The 27,002-nt window shown below is 42.5% G+C and overlaps 1 protein-coding gene across 2 annotated transcripts; it reads right to left on the minus strand.

Annotated features, from left to right (window-relative positions):
• Positions 1-403: 403 nt before the first annotated feature.
• On the minus strand, positions 404-26,125 carry DYNLT2B (dynein light chain Tctex-type 2B). 2 transcript variants are annotated; one of them, XM_072725856.1, is made up of 6 exons: positions 25,961-26,125; positions 22,261-22,394; positions 11,086-11,155; positions 5,434-5,492; positions 3,343-3,406; positions 404-551 (listed from the first exon to the last, which is right to left on the minus strand). In XM_072725856.1, the coding sequence occupies exons 1-5, from the start codon at positions 26,077-26,079 to the stop codon at positions 3,345-3,347; spliced, it is 444 nt and encodes a 147-aa protein (XP_072581957.1). In that variant the 5' UTR covers positions 26,080-26,125; the 3' UTR covers positions 404-551; positions 3,343-3,344. The 2 variants fall into 2 exon arrangements, with proteins under 2 accessions (XP_072581957.1, XP_025846050.1); XM_025990265.2 differs by lacking the exon at positions 5,434-5,492.
• Between the last annotated feature and the right edge of the window lie 877 nt (positions 26,126-27,002).

Below are 27,002 nucleotides of genomic sequence, written 5' to 3' on the forward strand. Positions count from 1 at the left end.
ACACCTCTATGCGCAAGTAAGGTCATCCCGGTGTTAATTTGGAACAGCGAAAAGTGATCATCAGCCCTTAATACAGAAATGGCCAAGATAACGGTATGACCCGGTGGGGTGAGTGCAGCGATTCAACAAGGCCTAGGAAAATCGTGATGGAAATAAAGTGACATAAATCCTGGCACTCGGTGTGACAAGGAGTGAACAATCGGGTTACAGAACTGTATGTACGCTTTTTTTGACTCTAAAAATAAAAAAATAAAATAAACCACTGGTAGACAACACACCCAAATATTTACGATTGGTTATGCTTGAACCATTGAAACACAGATTTTCCCCCACTTTCCAAATACCATGAGAACATACTATAACAAAACACTAAAACATAAGGCCTAAAACTGAATAGACTCAGTTGCCAAAATGCCAAATTACCTTTATTTTGTTGAGATCTTAACAATATAAAAAAGTTTACATTTCTTCATGGTCATATCTTTATCCAACTTTTCAAAGATTCAATAGTAGAAACAGCCGAATGCCGCTACAACACAGAATAAACTGTCCTAAAATGCAAACAAAACAGAAAACACACACAAATCCAGAATGTTAGTACTAATGAAGTGCTAAGGACAGCAAAGGCAGTCGAAATGAACATCATCTCAGATCCTTGCCAATTTTCAGTCATGAAGGTTTTTTCCTTCTTCAATATGCAGAGGGTTCCCAGAGTCTAGCTATAACGTTGCGTGCTTGCTCAAGGGGTAGGATGGGTGAAAAATTAGATTTTCTGAAGATACAAGTAAAATGCAAACTAATGAATTTTTTGTAATTCATACTCATAAGTATTCCCATTTTTCCTGATTTATCACAGAAATAACAATTGCAAAATGCTTTGAGTTTTCTGGAGTAAATGCATAACTATAACATCACAGATAAAAATAACAGCATGTTGGGGTGCCTGGGTGGCTCAGTGGGTTAAGCATGGACTCTTGATTTCAGCTCAGGTCATGATCTCAGGGTCATGACATCGAGCACAAACCCACAATGGGCTCTACGCACCACATGGAGTCTGCTCAAGATTCCCTCTTAAGCAGACCTCTGCCCTTCCCCCTGTGTGTTCTCATTCTTTCTCCCTCTCTCAAATCTTAAAAAAACATAACAGCACTTTGTCATAAATTCTTGGTAAGGGCAAATGGTTTCTGGGTGTTTATTCTTAATTGATAAAATTCATTTAGCCATCTTTTAACTCAGATTCATGAAATGTTTTCCAGATCCCAATTAAACTTGTTACAACAGTTTTTAGGTAATTATTATAGGAGTTCCACCTGCCTCAGAGACCAACAAATCTCACCTCCAGCCTGGTGTATTGGGAACAAAATCTGAACTCAAGTATTTGATTACCAGCCAAAATAAAATTCTTTGGCTAGCCCAGGTCCCTGCCTCCTTGGGTGGGATAACAGTGAGCTGTGTTCTACAACAGTGCTATCTGTGGAGAGAAACTTGTTTTTATTTTAATTTCCTGGCCCTTATGGACTGATACTTTTGTAAGATACAATAAAAATTGCTAAGTAGGAAAATGAAATGAAAAAAGTAACATGCAAAGTATAGCCTCAACGTTTTACTATTAGATTTAATCAATATAAAATTGTCAAATTCCTGTAAGAGTTTCTAACCTCTTACATTCTATTTATGTACTTTTCTCATGAAGGATCTGTAAACAAACAGCCTAAGGACTGGCACTTTGGCCGCCATTCTACAACACTGCCCAGAATTCTCCTTTTTTTTTTTTTTTTTAGATTTTATTTATTTATTCATGAAAGACAGAGAGAGAGAGAGGCAGAGATACAGGCAGAGGGAGAAGCAGGCTCCATGCAGGGAGCCTGACATGGGACTCGATCCCAGGTCTGCAAGATCATGCCCTGGGCTGACGGCAGGCGCTAAACCGCTGAGCCATCTGGGCTGCCCTCCTTATCTGTCTTATTCATCACTTTATCCCTAGCACCTCCAGGGGAGGATGGCACCTGATAGGAGCTCAAAATATTTGCTGAATGGGGGCACCTGGGTGGCTCAGTGAGCATCTGCCTTTGGCTCAGATCAAGATCCTGGAGTTCTGGGATACAGTCCCACATCAGGCTCCCAGCAAGGAGCCTGCCTCTTCCTCTTCCTCTGCCCCCGCCCCCTCTCAAATAAATAAATAAAATATTTTAAAAAAAAAGAATATTTGCTGAATGAATGAATTGTATAAGGACTCAATAACTCCAAAAAGCAGGAAAAACCATCACCTTAGCTTGACCCTTCCCTTAGAGAGCTGATAAATGGAGATCTACATAGTACTTTCTACTATTCAGTCCTTGATCCCTAGGGGAGCTGAGTATAAAATGAAACTTTGGTAGGACCATAGAGTTTTAGAGCTGAAAGGTATCTTGAGATCATTGGCATAAGCAGCTTCCAAACCTGGCAGTAAGCACAATCATGTGGGGAACTTTTTTAAAAATTCAGATTCATTGATTCAACACTTATTTGATCAGAATCTACTTGAGTAGAGTCTTGGCATCTGTATTTTAAGCAAGTATCCCCAATTATTTTTAGATAGCCACAGCCTTTCTTTGGAAAAATCCAGTACAGCTTCCTAATGTTACTGATACAATCAGAGAAGTCCATGACTTAAAGTCATTCATTTCGAAAGTTACAGAGCTGGAAATGGAACCCCTTTCCTAATCACTCAACCAAGTTTCTATTCTATTCTACCATACTTCAATTCTGACTCTACTAATTCACAACCTAAGAGCATTTGGATAGAGAAAGGGATCATTTCTGGAAGCAAGTATAACAGCATATGATTAAAATAAATAAAACATTCAGTCAATAACATACCTATGTTTCAGTGAAACCTCTTTTTAAAAATTTCTCTTTAAAAAAAAAAAAATAAAATTAAAATAAAAATTTCTCTTTATTTTTGCTTAGTTTTGAGAAACAGCTTTAAGATAAAATAATTATTACTGAATGAAAGTCACCTTTCCTTGTGAATCCCTGCCACCCCATTATCTTTATAGTTAGCCAAGTGCCACATGTCTGTTAGCACTAAATAAACTATATGATATTCTCAAAATCAAACCTGTGAAGAGTTATGTCATCTGTATACCTACAAGTCTCCTTGCCTATCAGCAGCACATACTTCTGCTTTATTTTTTTCTTCTGCTTTAATAACACAGTAAAGAAACAGCAAAATCATTTCATCTAGAAGGAGTCTAAGACAAACATCTAAAACTAAAGTGTCCTCATATCTTATTAATTTGACTTGAAATGTCCACATGTCCTTGGAAAGGAAAAAAAAAAAAGGCTTTCAAACAGACTTACATTCATGAAAATATCATGAGTGTAGTTGTCAGTGTCAGCATCCCAGAAACAGCGAGCAGCCATGCTGAAAAGTACAAGAACGAAAAACTATAAGTAATATAACAGGGATCTGAACTGTACCACCTATTTGCCATGAGCAAAAGTTTTCCTTGATACATTCTTATATATCAATGCTGCCAACTTTTCACAGGGTGGCACACAGAAAATCCTGTTCCTACAGCAGAATATACTGAGTAAACTAGAAGGGATTGGAATCATAGATGTCACTGGCAGTGACAGCCCAAGGGCTGTAGCAGTCTCAGACTCTGACCAGCTGCCTGACAGCTTCAGGGATCAATACTCTGAAATCTTTGGTATTCTGGATGGGAAGCTGTTACAGATTACTTCAGCCAAAATATTTTTGTATAACTTTTAGAGGAAATAATACCTAAGACTTACAACTCAAATGGGTTCCATCCTGCATAATAATATGAAAAAACAGGTCTGGAAAGGACCCAATAGATTATTTACATCAACCTGATAATTTTGTAGAGTTCCAGAAAAGAAAGGGACAAACCCTGAACTAGAACTCAATCTTCTAGCTAGTTCTAAACCCAGTATTATCTCTACAGATTTCCTATGCTACTTCTGAATTCTCAAATTAGCCATTCTCTCCCCAAATCTTGAATAAGAATGTTATGCAAAAACAAAAGCTAATTAAAAAATGGAAACAATTGATGGGGCACCTGGCTGGCTCAGTCAGTGGAATATGCAACTCTTGATCTCCCAGGTTGTGGGTTCCAGCTCCATGTTAAGTACAGAGATTACTTAAAAACAAAATTTTTTTAATAAATAAATAATGGAAACAACTTAAATGCACAGTAGTAACTGGTAGAGGAAATTATGATATTTGAGTCACACCCAAAGCCTGGACTCTACAGAAAAAAAAAAAAATGCTATAATTCAAGTGTGTGTGTGTGTGTGTGTGTGTATATATATATATATTTGTGTCAAAAGGACTCAGAAGAAACATGATGGAACAGTTTGTAGCAGGCCAATGTTCCCACCAAGATTAATTAGCAAGGCTGGATAAAATGAACCAGAATGCAGCTAAGCAAGTAAGACTAGGGGAGCCAAAATTCCAGAGAGAGGTGAACTGCAAGGAGGTTAAGCTCCTTTCCTACATCAGAATTCTCCCTGGGGCATTTGCCAAGTCCAGGCACAGGATTAGAAGCTAAGAACCCAGGCTTGGCTCAGCTAGACAATCAACTACTCGGGAAAAAGAAACCAGCGGGACTGTTGGCAGACTTGCAGGGTTAGGGAGATAAAATTGGAGACTTGAGGGACCAAGATCACTGGAAAGCCATTCACATGGTTGGTTTTCCTCTCAAGACATGTGCTGAATTCTGAAACTGATAGCCAAGTGTGGCAGGCAAAATAATGGCCCTCACACTAAATATATCTATGTCCTGTCCCCCAAACCCCGTGAATGTTACCTTATATAGCAAAAAAGAGAGACAGTTTTACAGATATATAATTAAGGATCCTGAGATGGGAAGAGTATCCTGGATTATTCAGGTGGGTTCATTGTAATCACAAGGGTCCTTATTATAAAAGAAAGAAGGAGGTGAGAGAGTCAGATAAACATTTAAAGATGCTATGCTGCTGGCTTTGAAGATGGAGGAAGGGTTTATAAGCTAAAGAATGCTATTTCTAGAAACTGGAAGAGTCAAAGGAATGGATTTTCCCACAGAACCTCCAGAAGGAATGCAGTCAATCCAATACCTTGATTTTTGCTGAACAAAACCCATTTTGGATTTATGATCTCCAGAAATGTAAAATAATATGTTTATGCTAGAGGGTTTGTGATAATTTTATTTACTTATTTGTTTATTGTCATCTCTACACTCAACATGGGCTCAAACTCATAATCTTGAGATAAAGAGTCGTATTCTCTTCCGACTGAACCAGCTAGGTGTCAGTGATAATTTTTTACAGCAGCAATAGGAAACCAAAACACTTAAGGAAAAAAACCTTTGAAGTAAAGGGTAGTTTTATAATGAGGAGACAAGTATAAAAGTTGGTACCTGAAAAAAAAAAAAAAGTTGGTACCTGATGGGGGTGGGGGTCTCAACGCGCGTGACAGGTTCTTAGTTGAAAGATCTGGAGGGCTACATTCAAGAAATAAGGTGAACTGAAGGTAGAGGGAACCTCAAATCAAAATTGCCACCTAACCTCAACTCTGCTTAGTACCTGACTGGATTAAGGTAAGCAGTCCATAGTCTACCTGAATAGAAAAGGAAAGACGAAACTTTCTCTGGAAGAAAATCACATTATCTGAAGGTTCTACCATTTTTTGACACAAGGTCCAAGATTTAAACCAGGCATGCTGGGGATCCCTGGGTGGCGCAGCGGTTTAGTGCCTGCCTTTGGCCCAGGGCATGATCCTGGAGACCCGGGATTGAGTCCCATGTCGGGCTCCCGGTGCATGGAGCCTGCTTCTCCCTCTGCCTATGTCTCTGCCTCTCTCTCTCTCTGTGTGTGACTATCATAAATAAATAAAAAATTAAAAAAAAAATAAAATAAAATAAACCAGGCATGCTGACAGAGCCACATAAAGAATTACCAAGGAAAAAAAATCAGTGGAAAGAATCACACATGATCAAGATACTAGAGTAAGCAGACAATGACTTTAAAATAACTGCTCTGACCAAAATGTATAAACGGAGGAGAGATGGAAGATGAAAAACATAGATAAAAAAATAATTTCACTGGCCTCACTGATTGCTACCGGTGGGTCCAGGAGGTGATGCAGCATGTGCGGTGCTACAGGCCAGTGGTCAGAGCCATGACCATAGTATTCGTGAAATGCACAAAAGTGCAGACCAAAGAAGAGGAACGTGAGGACACTGGACTCATTGAACTCTAGTGGTCTCCCAGGAACATGGTTTGAAGTACCCAACATTCACTGTCAATTTAATTAAATGCCAGGTGGAGCTAAGAGTGGACCCAGCCATCTATGAACCAAAGACTTTTAAATCTTTGGCTGCTTTGGCCAAAAGGAGGTGACAGGATTTGCTGCTGCCTTGGGCGATGAGAAGGAGCCTGAAAGTGTATTTTCCAGAGTGGTCTGGTATCACTGAGGAGAATTCATTCCAACACTGCCCGCCCTTTGCAATTTAGTGTCTTAGGAAAAGGTCTTTTCCTCTGATAATCACAATAACTAAAATAGGGGCTAAAAACTATTTGTCAACAGTGTGTAAGTTTGATCAGCAATCGTCTTTGTTTTTTTAAAGATTTTTATTTATTTACTTGACGGGAGGGGGCACAAACAGGGGGAGCAGTAGGCAGAAGGAAAAGCAAGCCCCCCACATCCCCAATGTGAGGCCTGACCCCAGGACCCTAGGATCATGACCTGAGCCAAAGGCAGACACAAAACTGACTGAGCCACCCAGGCACCCCTGATCAGCAATTGTCTTTATCTATACTTTAGTAACAGGCATGAGAGAAAGTCCCCTTCTTCCTTCATTGGGGCAAATTCAGAAATCTCTTACATAAATTCTTCAAATAAACCTCATGTAGGAGTGCCTGGGTGGCTCAGTTGATTAAGCACCTGATTCTTGAGTTCAGCTCAGGTCATGATCTCAAGGTCCTCAGACAGAGCCCCACGGCAGGGTCTGCACTCAGTGGGGAGTCTGCTTGAGATTCTCTCTTCACATTCCCTCTCCCTCTGCTCCCTCCCCCTGCTCATGCTCTCTCTCTCTCTCTCTCTCTCTCAAAGAAATCTCTTTAAAACATAAAAATAAATAAAGCTGTGTGGTATTCAATAACAATAATAATAATAATGAAATTATTAAATAATAATTAAATTATTATTATTATTTTACTAGAGAATGGAATCTATAAAAAAGAATTAATGGATATTCTCAACCTGAAAAATATAATAACTGATATTAAGAATTCAGTCAGTGGGTTGGATAACAGAAGACACAACAGAAAAGAGAATTAGTCAACTGAAAAGTCAACAGAAACATATCCAACAGGAAGCACAGAGAAAAAAAAACAAAAACTTAGAGAAGGGTATAAGAGACATGTGGAATACAGTAAAAAGGGCATCTCAATCCAAATATAGGTGATTGGAGTCCAAAAAGGACAACAAAGAGCAAATAGAGCAGAAGCAATATTTAAAAAGTTAACGGCCACATCTAGTGTCCAGATGTTAGTTTCTAATGTCATTCTCCAATAAAATGAACCAGAGCTCCTTGGAGAAATGGCTAATTATAAGGTTGGGGCAGGGAATGAATAAGATTGAGAAGCATCTTATAGTGCCAAAAAGTAAGGAAGTGCTCAAAAACCCCACAATAGGGGCACCTGAGTGGCTCAGTTGGTTAAGTGTCTGACTCTTGATTTTGGCTTAGGTCATGATGTTGGGGTCATGATATCAAGCCCCACAACACACTCTGCACTCAGTGTAGAGTCTACCTAACGATTCTTCCTCTCTCTCCCTCCCTTTATTTACCTGGCCTCCCCCCTCCTTGCTCTCTCTCTCTAAATTAAACTAAATCTTAAAAAAAAAAGAAAAACCAAAACACCCACAATAGTTAGGGTATACCAAAGGGACACAAGAGGCCACCAAAAGAGCTGCCCATGGCCAAAGTTGGAACATGAAGCAATAAAACAAATACAGTAGTACTAGATTACAATCTAAAGCATAAAAATCCTGAAAATAAATAAATAAATAAAGGAGATAAAATTAGCAAACGTCAGAATGTAGGAAACTCTACATGACAAATAACCCAACTTCTTCAACAATTAAATGGCAAGGTTAAAAAGAGAGAAAGAGAAAGAAAATAATTGATTAAAATAAATGTAAGAGATGTATCAACTAAATGCAGTATGTGGCCTATGTAAAGGATCCTGATCTGAACAAACTGTAAAAAAAAAAAAAAAAAAAAATACATACACATACATAGTTGATCCTTGAACAACTTGTGTTTGAACTGCACAGGTCCACTTATATGCAGATGTTTTTTCAATAAATACAGCACAGTACTGTAAATGTATTTTCTCTTCCTTATGATTTTCTTTTCCTTATGATTTTTTAAATAACAATACCATTTTCTTTTCATTAGCTTACTTTATTGTAAGAATACAGTATATAATACCTATATAAGATAGGTATTAATCCACTATTTATGTTATCAGTAAGGCTTCTGGTCAACAGTAGGCTATTAATGTTAAGTTTTGGGGGGGTCAAAGGTATATGCATATATAAAAAGTTATTTTTGACTGTGCAGGGGTTAGCACCTCTAAATCCCATATTGTGCACAAGAGTCAACTGTATATGAGACAACTGGGAATATCTGAACACTAACTGAGTATTGTATAATATTAGGGATCAACAATATTTTAGATGTGATGGTATTTTGTTGTTAAAAAGGGTTCCTGTATCTTAGAGATATCGTATACTGTTGTATTTACAAATGAAATGGTATGGTGACTGGAATTTGCTTCAAAATAATCTGGTGGGACAAGGAGAGTAGGTATAAATAAAACAGCATCCATATTTGCTGATAAACTTTGAAACTAAGTAATAGTAAAAGGGAGTTCCTTAGCCCTTGTACTTTTGCATGTTTGAAATTTTAGATGATAAAAGTTTTAAAAAAGGAGCAGAGTGGCCTTGAATGCTATACTTTAGAGTTTGGCTTTATCATGTTTAGCAAAGTGAAACATAACCAGTTTAAGGAGTTTATATTTGACAAGGCTTAAAATAAACTCTAAAGAGTTTACGGAAAGAAAATGAGAGATTGGTCTTGTATATAAAATGAGTTGTAGAGGAGACAGACCAGAGTCTGGCAATGCTGATAAGGGGCTGCTACGTAACCTTGGCATCCAGATCATAGTGCATGCAGTGGGAGAGTGTAACGGCTAACTCTGACAAAAGAGGAAGTCAAGGTTGTAAGCCAAAGTTAACAATATTTCTAAGACCGTGAAAGACAGAGAAATGGCAGGCTAACTGATGGTGCAACTGATTTGAACATGTCGAATTTGAAGTGATAGAGTAGTAAAGTATTTTTTTATGTCTCTGAGGTGAAAATCTCCTGAAGACTTTTGACCAAATGGTAGGGGGAACAATGGTGAAGAGTCTGTGCCAGAAGCCAGAAGGCTAGGCTCTATTAGTTTACCTAACACCAGTCAGATAAATAATTTGGGGAAAATCATACTGACCCTCCTAAGCATCATCTATAGATTAAGAGGAGTATAAAAAAAATAAAAATAAAAAATAAAGAGGAGTAGACACTAGAACATATTCACAGTCCCTTCCAAATTAATATTCTATAGTAAAAATTCTCAGTAATAATATCCACAAGGTATTTTTAAAGTTCATTCAACAAAAATTTTAATACTTTCTTATAAAATACTATACAAAGTACTGTTTGCAAAGGGAAACAGGAGATTTTTTTTTAAAGATTTTATTTATTTATTTGAGGGAGAGAGCAAAGTGAGAGACAGCACACAAGTGGGGAGGAGGGGCAGAAGGAGAAAGAGAAGCAGGCTCCCTGCTCAGACATGGGGCTCAATCCCAAGGCTCTGGGATCATGACCTGAGCCAAAGTTAGATGCTTAACCAGCTAAACCACCCAGGGGCCCTGGGAAACAGGAGATTAACACTTGGGCATAGAAAAAGGCAGGAAATACAGATTTTGAACTCACCAATACACAAACGACAGTTTGAGGTCATGAGAATGAATGAGCTCATTGAAAAAGCACTGAGCAGAGCAAAAGAACAAGAACTGAGCCTTGAAGAAAGCTCACAGCTGGCAATGTAGTGGAGAAAGAGGAACCAGGGAAGGAAGGAGAATAATCAGTTAGAAAAACAGAAGAGAAACAAGTTAGATAAGTGAAATCAGAGCCAAAAAACCCTAGAATGAATAGAAAGAAATAGAAGCCCAGGTCAAGAACAGAGCTAAGAAAGGACTACTATCGATGCTAATAAGGAGGCCTTAAACAGGGCAGCCCGGTGGCTCAGTGGTTTAGTGCCGCCTACAGCTCAGGGCATGATCCTGGAGATCCGGGATCGGCTCCCTACATGGAGCCTGCTTCTCCCTGTGCCTCTCTCTCTCTCCTCTCTGTGTATTCTCATGAATAAATAAATAAAAATCTTAAAAAAATAAAAAAAAGGATACACTTTAAAAAAAAAAAAGGAGGTCTTAAACAATTTTAAAAAAATTAATTTGGAATGACAGGCACAAAAGCCAGGCAAGAAGGAATTTAAGAAGAAGTATATATACACACTGCCATACTCTACTTAGGAGCATAATATACATAAACCCTAAAAGACATACTGGCCCACAGATACTACAAAAAGTGAATCACCTCACGGAGCTCACCCACACTGTCAACCGCACTGTTCAGTACCAGGATCTTTTTGGTTCACAGCCACATTTTGTTATGCTGTCCTTCCCTCTCACTCTTACAAATACACAATCTTACTAACTTGTCAGGGGAAAGAATACCTAATAAGAAACATTTAAGGGGCAGCCCCGGTGGCGCAGCGGTTTAGCATTGCCTGCAGCCCAGGGCATGATCCTGGAGACCCTGGATCGAGTCCCACGTCAGGCTCTCTGTATGATGCCTGCGTCTCCCTCTGCCTGTGTCTCTGCCTCTCTCTCTCTCTGTCTCTATGAATAAATAAATAAAATCTTTAAAAAAAAAAAAAGAAATATTTAAGAATAAAAACAAGAAGGAAAAACCAAGTACTCACAATACTCCTTCACCTCTTTGTTCTCCAATCACTACTTGTACCACCATTTTATATCGGTCAAATCCCATTTCTAGAAAGAAAAATAAGAAAGGTATCTATAAGTAAAAGTGGTAAAGTTATTTAATGAAGGTAAATTTGCCTAGAAACGGACATAGGCATTCAGTCCACAAGCATTGACTGAGTAGGATGATAAGCTTGGGAGTCAGAAGGACTTGACAAATTTTATTTGGTAAGTCAGTCAGTCATCTTACCAAGTACGTAACCTTAGACAAGTTGTTTACCTTCTTTGGCTTAAGTCTTCCTCATCTGTTAAATAGGAAAATTATTACCTACCTCCTGGGGGATGTTGTGAGGTGAGAGGAGATAAGATCTAGCACACTGACCTTAAAAATAAAACTTCAGTTATTTTACCAGCAAAAATAATGGATTTAGTCAGGAAGGGCAAAGAATTGTTATTCAGGAAATGAAAGTTACAGCAAAACCATAGGCAAGTCCACAAAACAAAGAAGCAGCTAACTCTTTCATAGTGGAAAGGAGGAGGTTGGGAGGTTTTGTTTGTTATAGACAAAAAGTCAACCAGGAGTTGGAAGTGTCGTGGCTTTTCATTGCTGGCACTGTGACAGTCTCTCATTGGCAGGGCTATTGCTGGGGCAAGGAGAAAATCTCTCTTCCTCCTGCTGGGACCTAAAAAGTACAAGCTTCTTCCTGTTGGGCTGATAAGGAGTGGTACGGTAGTAGAGCTCCCCCTTTTGGCTTCCCAGCTCCATTTTAGCGAGGTTGCCCTTCACTGATTTTCATAAGTAATATGTAAAACATCTAGAACAGTACTGATACATACTAGTTTCTCAATAGATCTCAGCTTCCTTCCTTTCTCTCCTACTCTAAGTCAGGTGCTGGTAGGTCCTCAAAACACAAAGATAAACAAGACACTCTTCTTGCTTTGAAGAACATACGGTATTTGGGAAGGCAAACATGAGGAATAAAATGAAAAAGCATCATATTAATAATTCTAAGAGTAGGGACGCCTGGGTGGCTCAGCAGTTGAGCATCCGCCTTTGGCTCAGGGCGTGATCCTGGAGTCCCGGGATCAAGTCCCACATCGGGCCTGCGAGAAGCCTGCTTGTCCCTCTGCCTATGTCTCTGTCTCTCTCTGTGTGTCTCTCAAGAATAAATAGGTAAAATCTTTAAATAATAATAATAATTCCAAGAGTAGCATGTATAAATACATAGGAACACAGAGCTGGCATCTCCTTCCCTTGTCTGGACAGTGGAGAAGGGATGACCAGAAGAGACTTCTTGGAAAATGTGATAAATGAGCTGAGCCTTGAAAGACAAATGGGAATTTATCAGGCAGACAAAGTCTCCATTCTACAGAGAGGAAATAGCATGTACAAAGGCATAGAGTATGGAGTATTTAGAAAACTGTAAGCTGTTCAGTAAAGGAGAAAAGAAAACAACATAAGATTCTGGAGTATACTGGTATAGCCCAATACAACTCCACTGCTTCCCCAGAAACCATACTGCTAAAGAGGCAAAATCCCAAAAATTTTCACTAACATCAAATTTGGAGAAAAGAAAACTGAGTATCTTTATCTTCCTCCTTTTCTAACCAAAGAATAATAGAAACATTTGGAGAAAAGAAAAAGGAAAGGAAATGGACAAAGTTAAAATACAGCCAACTCTTTTTGATCAAAGGAAAGGCTCCAGGATTATACAGTAAATTAGGCAAACAATCTCAAGACTAAGGGAGGAGGAGCAAGACGGCGGAAGAGTAGGGTCCCCAGGTCACCTATCCCCACCAAATTACCTAGAAAACCTTCCAAACATCCTGAAAATCTACGAATTCGGCCTGAGATTTAAAGAGAGACCAGCTGGAACGCTACAGTGAGAAGAGTTCGCGCTTCTATCAAGGCAGGAAGACGGGGGGAAAAGAAATAAAGAAACAAAAGGCCTCCAAGGGGGAGGGGCCGCGCGAGGAGCCGCGCTGAGGCCAGGGCGAGTGTCCCAGGACAGGAGAGCCCCGTCCCGGAGAAGCAGGAGCTGCACCAACCTTCCCGGGCAGAAAGGGGCCCGCAGGGAGTTAGAGCAGGACCCAGGAGGGCGGGGATGCCCTCGGGCTCCGGGGACACTAACAGGCACCTGCACCCGGGAGATGCGCTGAGCTCCCTAAGGGCTGCAGCGCGCACGGCGGGACCCGGAGCAGCTCGGAGGGGCTCGGGCGGCGGCTCTGCGGAGGGGGCTGTGGGGCGGGAGCGCGAATCCAACAGCGCAGGCCCCGGAGCAGGGGGCGCCACAGCCCAGGATCTGGCCTCCCCCGGGATAGGCAGAGGCCGGGAGGGCCCAGGACAGCGAGGACGCTCCTGCCTGGAACTGAGCAGATCAGCGGCCCCGCCCGGAGCCTCCAGGCCCTGCAGACGGAGAGACCCGGAGTTACTGCGGGGGCTGACTCCAGGGCTGCAGAGCTGCCCCCGCCACTGCGGTTGTTCCTCCCGGGGCCTCACGGGGTGAACAACCCCCACTGAGCCCTGCACCAGGCAGGGGCAGAGCAGCTCCCCCAAGTGCTAACACCTGAGAATCAGCACAGCAGGCCCCTCCCCCAAAAGACCAGCAAGACGGACCAGTTCCAGGGGAAGTCAAGGGACGTAAAGTATACAGAATCAGAAGATACTCCCCCATGGTTTTTTTGTTTTTGTTTTTGATTTCTGATTGCTTCCCCCACCCCTTTTTTTTTTTCACCTTTCTTTTTCTTTCTCTTTTTCTTCTTTTTTCCTTTTTTTCTTCCTTTTTTCTTTTTTCTTTTTCTCTTTTCTTTCCTTCTCTCTCTCTCTTTTTCTCCTTTTCCCAATACAACTTGTTTTTGGCCACTCTGCACTGAGCAAAATGACTAGAAGGAAAACCTCACCTCAAAAGAAAGAATCAGAAATAGTCCTCTCTCCCACAGAGTTACAAAATCTGGATTACAATTCAATGTCAGAAAGCCAATTCAGAAGCAATATTATACAGCTACTGGTGGCTCTAGAAAAAAGCATAAAGGACTCAAGAAACTTCATGACTGCAGAATTTAGATCCAATCAGGCAGAAATTAAAAATCAACTGAATGAGATGCAATCCAAACTAGAAGTCCTAACGACGAGGGTTAACGAGGTGGAAGAACGAGTGAGTGACATAGAAGACAAGTTGATGGCAAAGAGGGAAACTGAGGAAAAAAGAGACAGACAATTAAGAGACCATGAAGACAGATTAAGGGAAATAAACAACAGCCTGAGGAAGAAAAACCTACATTTAATTGGGGTTCCCGAGGGCGCCGAAAGAGACACAGGGCCAGAATATGTATTTGAACAAATCCTAGCTGAAAACTTTCCTAATCTGGGAAGGGAAACAGGCATTCAGATCCAGGAAATAGAGAGATCTCCCCCTAAAATCAATAAAAACTGTTCAACACCTCAACATTTAATAGTGAAGCTTGCAAATTCCAAAGATAAAGAGAAGATCCTTAAAGCACCAAGAGACAAGAAATCCCTGACATTTATGGGGAGGAGTATTAGGGTCACAGCAGACCTCTCCACAGAGACCTGGCAGGCCAGAAAGGGCTGGCAGGATATATTCAGGGTCCTAAATGAGAAGAACATGCAACCAAGAATACTTTATCCAGCAAGGCTCTCATTCAGAATGGAAGGAGAGATAAAGAGGTTCCAAGACAGGCAGGAACTGAAAGAATATGTGACCTCCAAACCAGCTCTGCAAGAAATTTTAAGGGGGACTCTTAAAATTCCCCTTTAAGAAGAAGTTCAGTGGAACAATCCACAAAAACAAGGACTGAATAGATATCATGGTGACACTAAACTCAAATCTGTCAATAGTAACTCTGAACGTGAACGGGCTTAATGACTCCCATCAAAAGGCGCAGGGTTTCAGACTGGATAAAAAAGCAGGACCCTTCTATTTGCTGTCTACAAGAGACTTATTTTATTTTATTTTATTTTATTTTATTTTATTTTATTTTATATTTTATTTTATTATTTTATTTTATTTTATTTTATTTTATTTTATTATTTTTATTTATGATAGTCACAGAGAGAGAAAGAGAGAGAGGCAGAGACACAGGCAGAGGGAGAAGCAGGCTCCATGCACTGGGAGCCCGACGTGGGATTCGATCCCGGGTCTCCAGGATCACGCCCTGGGCCAAAGGCAGGCACCAAACCGCTGCGCCACCCAGGGATCCCAAGAGACTCATTTTAGACAGAAGGACACCTACAACCTGAAAATAAAAGGTTGGAGAACCATTTACCATTCAAATGGTCCTCAAAAAAAAAGCAGGGGTAGCCATCCTTATATCAGATAAACTAAAATTTACCCCAAAGACTGTAGTGAGAGATGAAGAGGGACACTATCTCATACTTAAAGGATCTATCCAACAAGAGGACTTAACAATCCTCAATATATACGCCCCGAATGTGGGAGCTGCCAAATATTTAAACCAATTAATAACCAAAGTGAAGAAATACTTAGATAATAATACACTTATACTTGGTAACTTCAATCTAGCTCTTTCTACCCTCGATAGGTCTTCTAAGCACATCTCCAAAGAAACGAGAGCTTTAAATGATACACTAGACCAGATGGATTTCACAGATATCTACAGAACTTTACATCCAAACTCAACTGAATACACATTCTTCTCAAGTGCACATGGAACTTTCTCCAGAATAGACCACATACTGGGTCACAAATTGGGACTGAACCGATACCAAAAGATTGGGATCGTCCCCTGCATATTCTCAGACCATAATGCCTTGAAATTAGAAGTAAATCACAACAAGAAGTTTGGAAGGACCTCAAACACGTGGAGGTTAAGGACCATCCTGCTAAAAGATGAAAGGGTCAACCAGGAAATTAAGAAAGAATTAAAAAGATTCATGGAAACTAATGAGAATGAAGATACAACCGTTCAAAATCTTTGGGATGCAGCAAAAGCAGTACTGAGGGGGAAATACATCGCAATACAAGCATCCATTCAAAAACTGGAAAGAACTCAAATACAAAAGCTAACCTTACACATAAAGGAGCTAGAGAAAAAACAGCAGATGGACCCTACGCCCAGCAGAAGAAGAGAGTTAATTAAAATTCGAGCAGAACTCAATGAAATCGAGACCAGAAGAACTGTGGAACAGATCAACAGAACCAGGAGTTGGTTCTTTGAAAGAATTAATAAGATAGATAAACCATTAGCCAGCCTTATTAAAAAGAAGAGAGAGAAGACTCAAATTAATAAAATCATGAATGAGAAAGGAGAGATCACTACCAACACCAAGGAAATACAAACGATTTTAAAAACATATTATGAACAGCTCTACGCCAATAAATTAGGCAATCTAGAAGAAATGGACGCATTCCTGGAAAGCCACAAACTACCAAAACTGGAACAGGAAGAAATAGAAAACCTGAACAGGCCAATAATCAGGGAGGAAATTGAAGCAGTCATCAAAAACCTCCCAAGACACAAGAGTCCAGGGCCAGATGGCTTCCCAGCGGAATTCTATCAAACGTTTAAAGAAGAAATCATACCTATTCTACTGTTTGGAAAGATAGAAAGAGATGGAGTACTTCCAAATTCGTTCTATGAGGCCAGCATCACCTTAATTCCAAAACCAGACAAAGACCCCACCAAAAAGGAGAATTACAGACCAATATCCCTGATGAACATGGATGCAAAAATTCTCAACAAGATACTAGCCAATAGGATCCAACAACACATTAAGAAAATTATTCACCATGACCAAGTAGGATTTATCCCCAGGACACAAGGCTGGTTCAACACTCGTAAAACACTCAATGTGATTCATCATATCAGCGAGAGAAAAACCAAGAACCATATGATCCTCTCATTAGATGCAGAGAAAGCATTTGACAAAATACAGTATCCATTCCTGATCAAAACTCTTCAGAGTGTAGGGCTAGAGGGAACTTTCCTCAACATCTTAAAAGCCATCTACAAAAAGCCCACAGCAAATATCATTCTCAATGGGGAAGCACTGGGAGCCTTTCCCTAAGATCAGGAACAAGACAGGGATGTCCACTCTCACCACTGCTGTTCAACATAGTTCTGGAAGTCCTAGCCTCAGCAATCAGACAACAAAAAGACATTAAAGGCATTCAAATTGGCAAAGAAGTCAAACTCTCCCTCTTCGCCGATGACATGATACTCTACACAGAAAACCCAAAAGCCTCCACCCCAAGATTGCTCGAACTCATACAGCAATTTGGCAGCGTGGCAGGATACAAAATCAATGCCCAGAAATCAATGGCATTTCTATACACTAACAATGAGACTGAAGAAAGAGAAATTAAGGAGTCAATCCCATTTACAATTGCACCCAAAAGCATAAGATACCTAGGAATAAACCTAACCAAAGAGGTAAAGGATCTATACCCTAAAAACTATAGAACACTTCTGAAAGAAATTGAGGAAGACACAAAGAGATGGAAAAATATTCCATGCTCATGGATTGGCAGAATTAATATTGTGAAAATGTCAATGTTACCCAGGGCAATGTACACGTTTAATGCAATCTCCATCAAAATACCATGGACTTTCTTCAGAGAGTTAGAACAAATTATTTTAAGATTTGTGTGGAATCAGAAAAGACCCCGAATAGCCAGGGGAATTTTAAAAAAGAAAACCATAGCTGGGGGCATCACAATGCCAGATTTCAGGTTGTACTACAAAGCTGTGGTCATCAAGACAGTGTGGTACTGACACAAAAACAGACACATAGATCAATGGAACAGAATAGAGAACCCAGAAGTGGACCCTGAACTTTATGGTCAACTAATATTCGATAAAGGAGGAAAGACTATCCACTGGAAGAGAGTCTCTTCAATAAATGGTGCTGGGAAAATTGGACATCCACATCCAGAAGAATGAAACTAGACCACTCTCTTTCACCATACACAAAGATAAACTCAAAATGGATGAAAGATCTAAATGTGAGACCAGATTCCATCAAAATCCTAGAGGAGAACACAGGCAACACCCTTTTTGAACTTGGCCACAGTAACTTCTTGCAAGATACGTCCACGAAGGCAAAAGAAACAAAAGCAAAAATGAACTATTGGGACTTCATCAAGATAAGAAGCTTTTGCACAGCAAAGGATACAGTCAACAAAACTAAAAGACAACCTACAGAATGGGAGAAGATATTTGCAAATGACATATCAGATAAAGGGATAGTTTCCAAAATCTATAAAGAACTTATTAATTTCAACACCAAAGAAACAAACAATCCAATCATGAAATGGGCAAAAGACATGAAGAGAAATCTCACAGAGGAAGACATGGACATGGCCAACATGCACATGACAAAATGCTCTGCATCACTTACCATCAGGGAAATACAAATCAAAACCACAATGAGATCCCACCTCACACCAGTGAGAATGGGGAACATTAACAAGGCAGGAAACCACAAATGTTGGAGAGGATGCGGAGAAAAGGGAACCCTCTTACACTGTTGGTGGGAATGTGAACTGGTGCAGCCACTCTGGAAAACTGTGTGGAGGCTCCTCAAAGAGTTAAAAATAGGGATCCCTGGGTGGCGCAGCGGTTTGGCGCCTGCCTTTGGCCCAGGGCGCGATCCTGGAGACCCGGGATCGAATCCCACATCGGGCTCCCGGTGCATGGAGCCTGCTTCTCCCTCTGCCTGTGTGTGTGTCTCTCTCTCTCTCTGTGACTATCATAAATAAATAAAAATTTTAAAAAATAATAATTAAAAAAAAAAAAAAGAGTTAAAAATAGACCTGCCCTACGACCCAGCAATTGCACTGTTGGGGATTTACCTCAAAGATTCAGATGCAATGAAACACCGGGACACCTGCACCCCGATGTTTATAGCAGCAATGGCCAAAATAGCCAAACTGTGGAAGGAGCCTCGGTGTCCATCGAGAGATGAATGGATAAAGAAGATGTGGTTTATGTATACAATGGAATATTCCTCAGCCATTAGAAACGACAAATACCCACCATTTGCTTCAACGTGGATGGAACTGGAGGGTATGATGCTGAGTGAAGTAAGTCAATCGGAGAAGGACAAACAGTGTATGTTCTCATTCATTTGGGGAATATAAATAATAGTGAAAGGGAATATAAGGGAAGGGAGGAGAAATGTGTGGGAAATATCAGAAAGGGAGACAGAACATAAAGACTCCTAACTCTGGGAAATGAACTAGGGGTGGTGGGAGGGGAGGAGGGCAGGGGGTGGGGGTGAATGGGTGATGGGCACTGAGGGGGACACTTGACGGGATGAGCACTGGGTGTTATTCTGTATGTTGGCAAATTGAACACCAATAAAAAATTAATTTATTAAAAAAAAAAACAATCCCAAGACTACAGGCCCCCTCCCAGGTGAGACATGAACCCTAATTCAGGACCCTTAACAAAATCTCAGGAGACAGAGCCGAAAACACTGTACACAGCTCCATGGAGCTTCCTCCTTTCTCTACTCATTTCTCTTCTTCTTTTTCTGATATCCATGTAGCTAGAATATTAAATACCCAACCCTTATGTCATAGTAGACGGAAAAAATAAAACAATCTCAGATATGGTGGGAGAATACAAAAGAAATCCACCCATACCATGTCAGAGCAATTATGAAAACAGCAAATTAAAAGATCTGAAAACCGGGATCCCTGGGTGGCGCAGTGGTTTAGCGCCTGCCTTTGGCCCAGGGCGCGATCCTGGAGACCCGGGATCGAATCCCACATCGGGCTCCCGGTGCATGGAGCCTGCTTCTCCCTCTGCCTGTGTCTCTGCCTCTCTCTCTCTCTCTGTGACTATCATAAATAATAATAATAAAAAAATAAATAAATAAAATTAAAAAAAATAAATAAATAAAAGATCTGAAAACCACACCACATCAGAGTAAAATGGAAGGAAGCTGACTGGCAATATGCAATAATGCAGCAAGAAAAACAAAAGAATAAAAAGAAACAAACATACTGTTTAAAAGACAAAAGACAAAAAACAAAACCAAAAAAACCTCTCAACTTAGGATATAATATAAACCAAGAAACAAAGAGAAACTCCTCACAATTGATTCTGTATAGAACTGTATAGAACAAAACAGCTCATAAATTCAACAAAATAAGAATTCAATCAGATTATAAACAACAAAAAAGATTATATAAAATAAATAAACAAATAATAATAAATAAATAAATAAAAAAGATTATAAACAACAGAAAGATGAAAAGAAAGATCACAGCCCTAAGAAACAAACTACTCACACAATATCAGAGCAGACCTAATAAATTGAAAATGGCAAGAGACAGAACAGTCACAAATGAAAATTGAGTTACTGGCTTAAGACAATTACAAGTAAATATCAAAAGAAAGGGAAGAAAGTATGGTACAGAAAAGCTCATAGATATGGAAGATAAAAGATGATTCAACATATCAGTATTTGTTGTTCTGAAGAAGAGAATCTAATGAATGGAACAGGAAATGTTTTCAGAGATACAAGAAAACTTCCCTGATATGGAAAAAAAAAAACACAGATTGAAAGATATGAAATGCTCACTATCAAGTGACATTCTAAAAAAGCTATTGAGCATCAAGGTTAAGGATGGGATTCTTTAGGCAGAGGACATCAGGTGGCCTTAGATTTAGACAGTAACTTTCAATGCCAGACAATATAACAAAGTCTACAAGACTCTCAAGAAAATAAATTGTTACCTCAAAATATTATATTCATCCAAAATATATTCTGGCTTAAAAGCAAAAGGCAAACATTCTAAAACATGAAAAATCCCAGAAAATGTAGCATTCCTGAGCCCTTCCTCAAAAAACTTACAACAAAACCTCATCAGGTAATATCTGAACTAAAATAAATAACTCAGCAGGGGCACCTGGGTGGCTCAGTGGATTAAGTGTCTACCTTTGGCTCAGTCATGATCCCAGGGTCCTCAGATTGAGTCCCAAATCAGGCTCCTTGCTTAGTGGGGAGTCTACTTCTCCCTCTCCTTTTGCCCTCACTCATGCTCTCTCTCTCTCTCTCTCTCTCTCTCTCTCTCTCAAATTAAAAACAGGAAAAATAAAGGGGTGCTTGGGAGGCTCAGTCAGTTAAGCAGCTGACTTCTGCTCAGGTCATGATCTCAGGGTCCTAGGATCAAGCCTCGTGTCGGGCTCTTTGCTCAGCAGGAAGTCTGCTTCTCCTTCTTCATCTGCTCCTCCTCCCACTCATTCTCTCAAATAAATAAAAACTCCTTTTTAAAAAAAGTGAAAATAAAAATGCTAATATAGAAACAGCAGTTAATTCCAGGTGATAGAAATACATAGAATGCTGTTTTCTTTGTACTCTTGTGTATTTTTAATTTGTAAAAGTTAAATTAAGAAAAATGTATGCCAAAATATTAATAATAACTACCTTTGGGTAATGGAATTTTATATAATTAAAAAAAAACATATCTGTACTTTTTCTAGATTGTCTAGGTTAGTACAATGAAAATGTATTACTGCTACAAAGACATTTTCTTCCCTCCAAAAAAATGTTCTATTTTAAAAAGGTAGATAGAAAGGACTTTTTAGATGGTATAATATTACTAACAAAAGAGGGGCACTTGGGAGGTACAGTCAGTTAAGCATCTGACTCTTGGTTTCAGTTCAGGTCATGATCTCAAGGTCATGAGATCAAGCCCCACCTCCAACTCCACACTCAGCACTGAGTCCACTTGAAAATTCTCTCCCTCTTCCTCTACCCCTCCCCCCACATGTGTGAGCTCTCTTTCTCAAATAAATAATCTTTAAAAAGAGAGAGACAGAGATAAAGAGAACAGAGAAAAAGCATGAGGTATTTTGTAGATGTAGAGGGCTTGCTTATCAAGCCATGACAAGTTCAGTATGGTGACTATTAAGGACTCAGCTGAAGAGAAGGGCTGAGGTCACACAGTGAGGGTATGAATGACAGGCTACGGAATTGATATTTTGCTGAGAAAAACAACCAAGAATGAGGGGAGAAAGGAGCCCTTGTAATTTCTGGGTTTTCCCATGCTGGAATTTCTCAGATGGTGCTTGCATACAATGTTTTATTTCACATGTTTAACTTTCCCACCATCTCTGCAAAAACCTACATGAGTAAAAGTTACCAGATAATTGAGAAGACCAGACATGGAAGAAATTACCTTTTAATTTGTCTTTAATGATTTCTGATAAACGTTTTGTGAGCTGAGGCATTTCTTCTGGAGAGTATTCGGCATTTGCCAGCTCCTCCTTAAGCACGGCATGGATACAGTCTTTAACCACAGAGGGTCTGAACCTAAATGAAACAGTTTGAAACATCTAGTTGGTAACTTCAAAACTCCAGTTTACTTTCACAGCCGAACTGCCCCCAGCTTTTTGTCACTAGAACAATCTAATCTTTCTTTTTCGTACTTTTTATTAAAGTGACATACACAAATTAAGAACACTGTGATAGTCATGATTTATACCTCTGGCCTGGACCTTTCCCCTGAACTTCAGACCACAAATCCCAACACCTATTCCATCTGGGTGTCTAACAGACAACTCAAAGTCCATACATCTAACACTGAGCTTCTAACCCTCCCCTCTCTCCAAAACTCAATGGTAACTCCATTCTTTCAGTTGTTCAGGCCAAAAAACTTGAAGTCAGTCTTGCCTTTCTCTCTCACAAACTACATCCTGGTTTATGAACAAGTTTTATCAGTTCTACCTTCAGAATACTCTAAAATTCAATCATTCTCACCACCCCACTGCCACCAGCTTCATCCAAGCTACCATCACCTCCTGTCTGGATTACAATGGCTCCTAACAAGTCCCTCTGTCACTGCCTTTGCCCCCATCTCCTGTTGTCACCACAGCAACTAGACTGGTCCTGTTAAAACACATGTTGGATCGTGGCCCTCCTCTATTCAAAATACCCCAAATGCTTCCCACCTCACTCAGAGTAAAAGCAACATCCTAACTGTGACTTGCACAGTCCCATATGACCTACCCCACCAAACTCTCTGACCTTGTTTTCTACTACTTTCCTGCCAGTTCTCCCCACTCCAGCCACTGGCCTTCCCTATGTTCCCTGACCATGGCAGGCATGCCAAGCTCAGCGCTTCTGCACTTGCTTTTAACCTCCGCCTGAAGTACCAGCCTGTTCTACATGCACACCTCCCTCCCTCACCTCTTTCAAGTCTTTATGCAAGTCCCTTTCCCTAGCCACTTTCTCTAAAACTTCAAATTGCCCTCCTACCACATCACTTTATATCTCACTTCCTGGTACTTAGTACTATCTCATACACTATGTAGTTCACTTCTGTAATTATTGTTTGTTGTCCTTCTACCTAGCTAGAACATAAGCTCCCGAGGGCACGGATTTCTATCTGCTCCGTTCACTGTTATCGCCTCATTGCTTAGAACAGCACCGAGCACGTAGTAGGCGATAAATACGTTTGGAAGGAATGGATTATTGAATAAATGAAGACACAGAAAAAAAAATCTCCCTTAATTTCCCCACCTTCACAACACCATCCACATTTTAGTTTTATTTATCATATATTACAACACTAGGTTCATTTTCTGGGCCATATACTCTATCAGTTGATGTGTCTATTATGTGCCCAGCAACTAGAATCTTTTAGGTTTTGAGCTATATGTAATTTGGTAATCCTAGTGGCCCCTTATTACTTTTCAACAGTATTTTCTTTGCTTTCTTGCCTGGTTATTGTCACAGATGAACTTTAGACTCATAGACAAATCTCCAGGATTTGATCTGTTCAGAAAGGGGTCTTCCTATTAACAAATATATTGTATCTGGCTCTTCCCCTTAATCCTTTCTCATCTTCAGCGAAATGTCAAAAGTTTTCTTCAAACAACTCACAGATAATTTCATAGGACTATTCCTACGAATCTTGTTCTGCTTTTGTTCTGTTTTACAGCAGAATTGCAGGCATTCTATGCATTCAGAAACCTTTACCAAGATAACTGAATATATCCTTTTTTAAGTCCATTCCACCCAAAAGAAAACTACTGCATGAAATTTTTTATTGCACTATAACCAAAGCTCCTGGCTTCCAGTATTTGCCAAGCACTTGATTCAGCAATCTGGTTTCAAAGCAAGAGAGGGACTTTACTTTTCTATTTAATTTTTTTTATCTTGTGAAAATGAAGTGAGTGATAGACCCTACAGCCCTAGCAGACGGCCCTGCGCAATGGACCGCGTACTGGAATCCTGGGAAGCTACTGCCGCGGTGCGCCAAGAGCATCCGGACGAGCCCTAAGACTTCGCGCACACACAGGTCCCATACCCGCAGGAGTGGGCGTGTTCTCGCACACGGATGCACGCACTAACCCTGGGAAATGGCTGAACGGCAGTCGCCGCCAGGCACGTCTTTACGGTTCTATTCCTCGCACCTCCGTTCCTCTGCCCGTGTCCCTGGGTGTCCCAGACCACGCATGCCCACTGCGCCAGCCCGAGCGCTCCGGGCGCCCTTGCACTGCGACTGCAGCAGCTCGGTCCTCAGCTGCACCCAGCGGCCGAGGCTCAAGGACCGCGCCCCACTCCCCGCCCCCCCACTCCCAGGCCCCCACCCCCCACCGCCAAGCCACATCCTCTCCAGGCCCGACCCCCGTCCCGCTCCCTCCCACCCTGCCTCCCCGCTCCACTTCGATCCAGTACCTTTCTCCCAACCCTAACCCTGCCCCTAGCCCCGCCTCTCCCGCCCCCTGCCCCGCCTCCCCCTCCAGCCCCGCCTCTCCCCCCTCCCAGCCTGTCCTCCAGCCCCCTCCTCTCTCTCCCCCCAGCCCCGCCTCTCCCTTCCCACCAGCCCCTCCTCTCTCTCCCCGCAGCTCCTCCTCTCCCTCCCCCCAGCCCCGCCTCTCCCTCCCTCTCAGCTCCTCCTCTCCCTCACCTCCAGTCCCTCCTCTCTCTCCGCAGCCCCTTTTCTCTTCCCGCAGCTCCTCCCCTCCCTCCTCCCAGCCCTGCCTCTCCCTCCCCCAGCTCTTCCTCCTTCCCCCAGCTCTGCCTCTCCCTCCCCCCCAGCCCCGCCTCTCCCTCCCCCAGCTCCTCCTCCTTCCCCCAGCTCCTCCTCCTTCCCCCAGCTCCTCCTCCTTCCCCCAGCTCCTCCTCTCCCTCCCCCAGCTCCTCCTCCTTCCCCCAGCCCCTCTTCTCTCCCCCCAGCCCCTCCTCTCTCCCCCAGCCCCTCCTCTCCCTCCCCCAGCCCCTCCTCTCCCCCCTCCCCCAGCCTCTCCTCTACCCCCCAGCCCTGCCTCTCCCTCCCCGACAGCTCCTCCCCTCCTCTCCCTCCCCTCCCTCCCTCTCCAGCCCCTCCCCTCCCTCCCTCCCCCCAGCTCCTCCCCTCCCCCCTCCCCCAGCCTCTCCTCTACCCCCCAGCCCTGCCTCTCCCTCCCCGGCAGCTCCTCCCCTCCTCTCCCTCCCCTCCCTCCCTCTCCAGCCCCTCCCCTCCCTCCCCTCCCTCCCTCCCCCCAGCTCCTCCCCTCCCTCCCCCAGCCTCTCCTCTCCCCCCCAGCCTTACCTCTCCCTCCCCGGCAGCTCCTCCCCTCCCTCCCCCCAGCTCCTCCCCTCCTCTCCCTCCCCAGCCCCTCCTCTCCCTCCCCCCAGCTCCTCCCCTCCCTCCCCCAGCCTCTCCTCTCCCCCCCAGCCCTGCCTCTCCCTCCCCGACAGCTCCTCCCCTCCTCTCCCTCCCTCCCTCCCTCCCTCAGCCCCTCCCCTCCCTCCCTCCCTCCCCCAGCCCCTCCCCTCCGGGCCCTCGCGCCTGTTCCCGACGCCCCGGCTTCAGGCGAGCTCTGCCCGCACGACCCGGGACCTGCTGGGAGCAGGACGCCCTCCCCGCGGCCCGTCCGTCCGTTACCCGCCTTTGCTGGAAAACAGGCCGCAGACTGTAGGTGTTCTCGGGCTCTCCCGAGTTCTTCTCAGCCCCCGGCCGCGCGGCGGCGGCGCCCACCGAGAAGGACGCCCCGGCCGAGGCAGCCATGGCCGCGCTCCGGCTCCGCGGCCCGAGCGGGGGCCGTCGCCAGGGCAACCGGGGCGGCCGCGCGCCTGCGCACTCCGGCCGCCGCCTCCCCGCGCCTGCGCACCGGCTGCCGGGCGGGCCCGGGGAGGGGGCCTGGGAGGGGGCCTGGGCGGGGGCGGGGCCCGGACCCATCTCGGCGCTGCGGCCCCCGCGCGAAGGCAACCTTGCTTCCGTTCTGCACGACTTAGGAGCGGGTTTTATTTATTTATTTATTTATTTTTTTTTTTATGATAGTCATATAGAGAGAGAGAGGCAGAGACAAGGCAGAGATAAAGGCAGAGGGAGAAGCAGGCTCCATGCACCGGGAGCCCGACATGGGACTCGATCCCGGGTCTCCAGGATCGCGCCCTGGGCCAAAGGCAGGCGCCAAACCGCTGCGCCACCCAGGGATCCCAGGAGCGGGTTTTATATTTTTAAGTGATCGAAAAAAAAAAAATCAAAGGAATATTTCGTGACACGAGAAAACTGCACATGAAGTCGACCCTCGTGCATCCAGTGCAAAATTCAGAAAAAAGCAGACTCGAGGTGTATCCCCCAATTGCTGGTCCTCTTTTAAAAGATTGCAGCACCCTAGCCTCTACACGCCTCAAAAACTAGGAAAAGAAACTCCCCCCACTATGCATTGGGCTTCCTCAGGGTTGGTTAACAAATTGCAAAACTTCCTCCTTTCAGGATGCTAAGGGAGTAGTTTCTGTAAAAGCCCCAGGAGAGACCAACTAATTTTATTTACTACTCCGGGTTTTGGCTTACAATCCGTTTTATTAAAAAAAAAAAAAAATCCGTTTTCTTGATAGTAGAGCCTGGATTGGTCTCCCTGACTCCAGGAAAGTCCCCTGAATTTCACCTTCCCAGTCCACACTGCACCCTGTTCCCAGAATGGCTTT

The sequence above is a fragment of the Vulpes vulpes genome, chromosome 1, assembly GCF_048418805.1.
Source record: "Vulpes vulpes isolate BD-2025 chromosome 1, VulVul3, whole genome shotgun sequence".
NCBI classification, from domain to species: Eukaryota; Metazoa; Chordata; class Mammalia; order Carnivora; family Canidae; genus Vulpes; species Vulpes vulpes.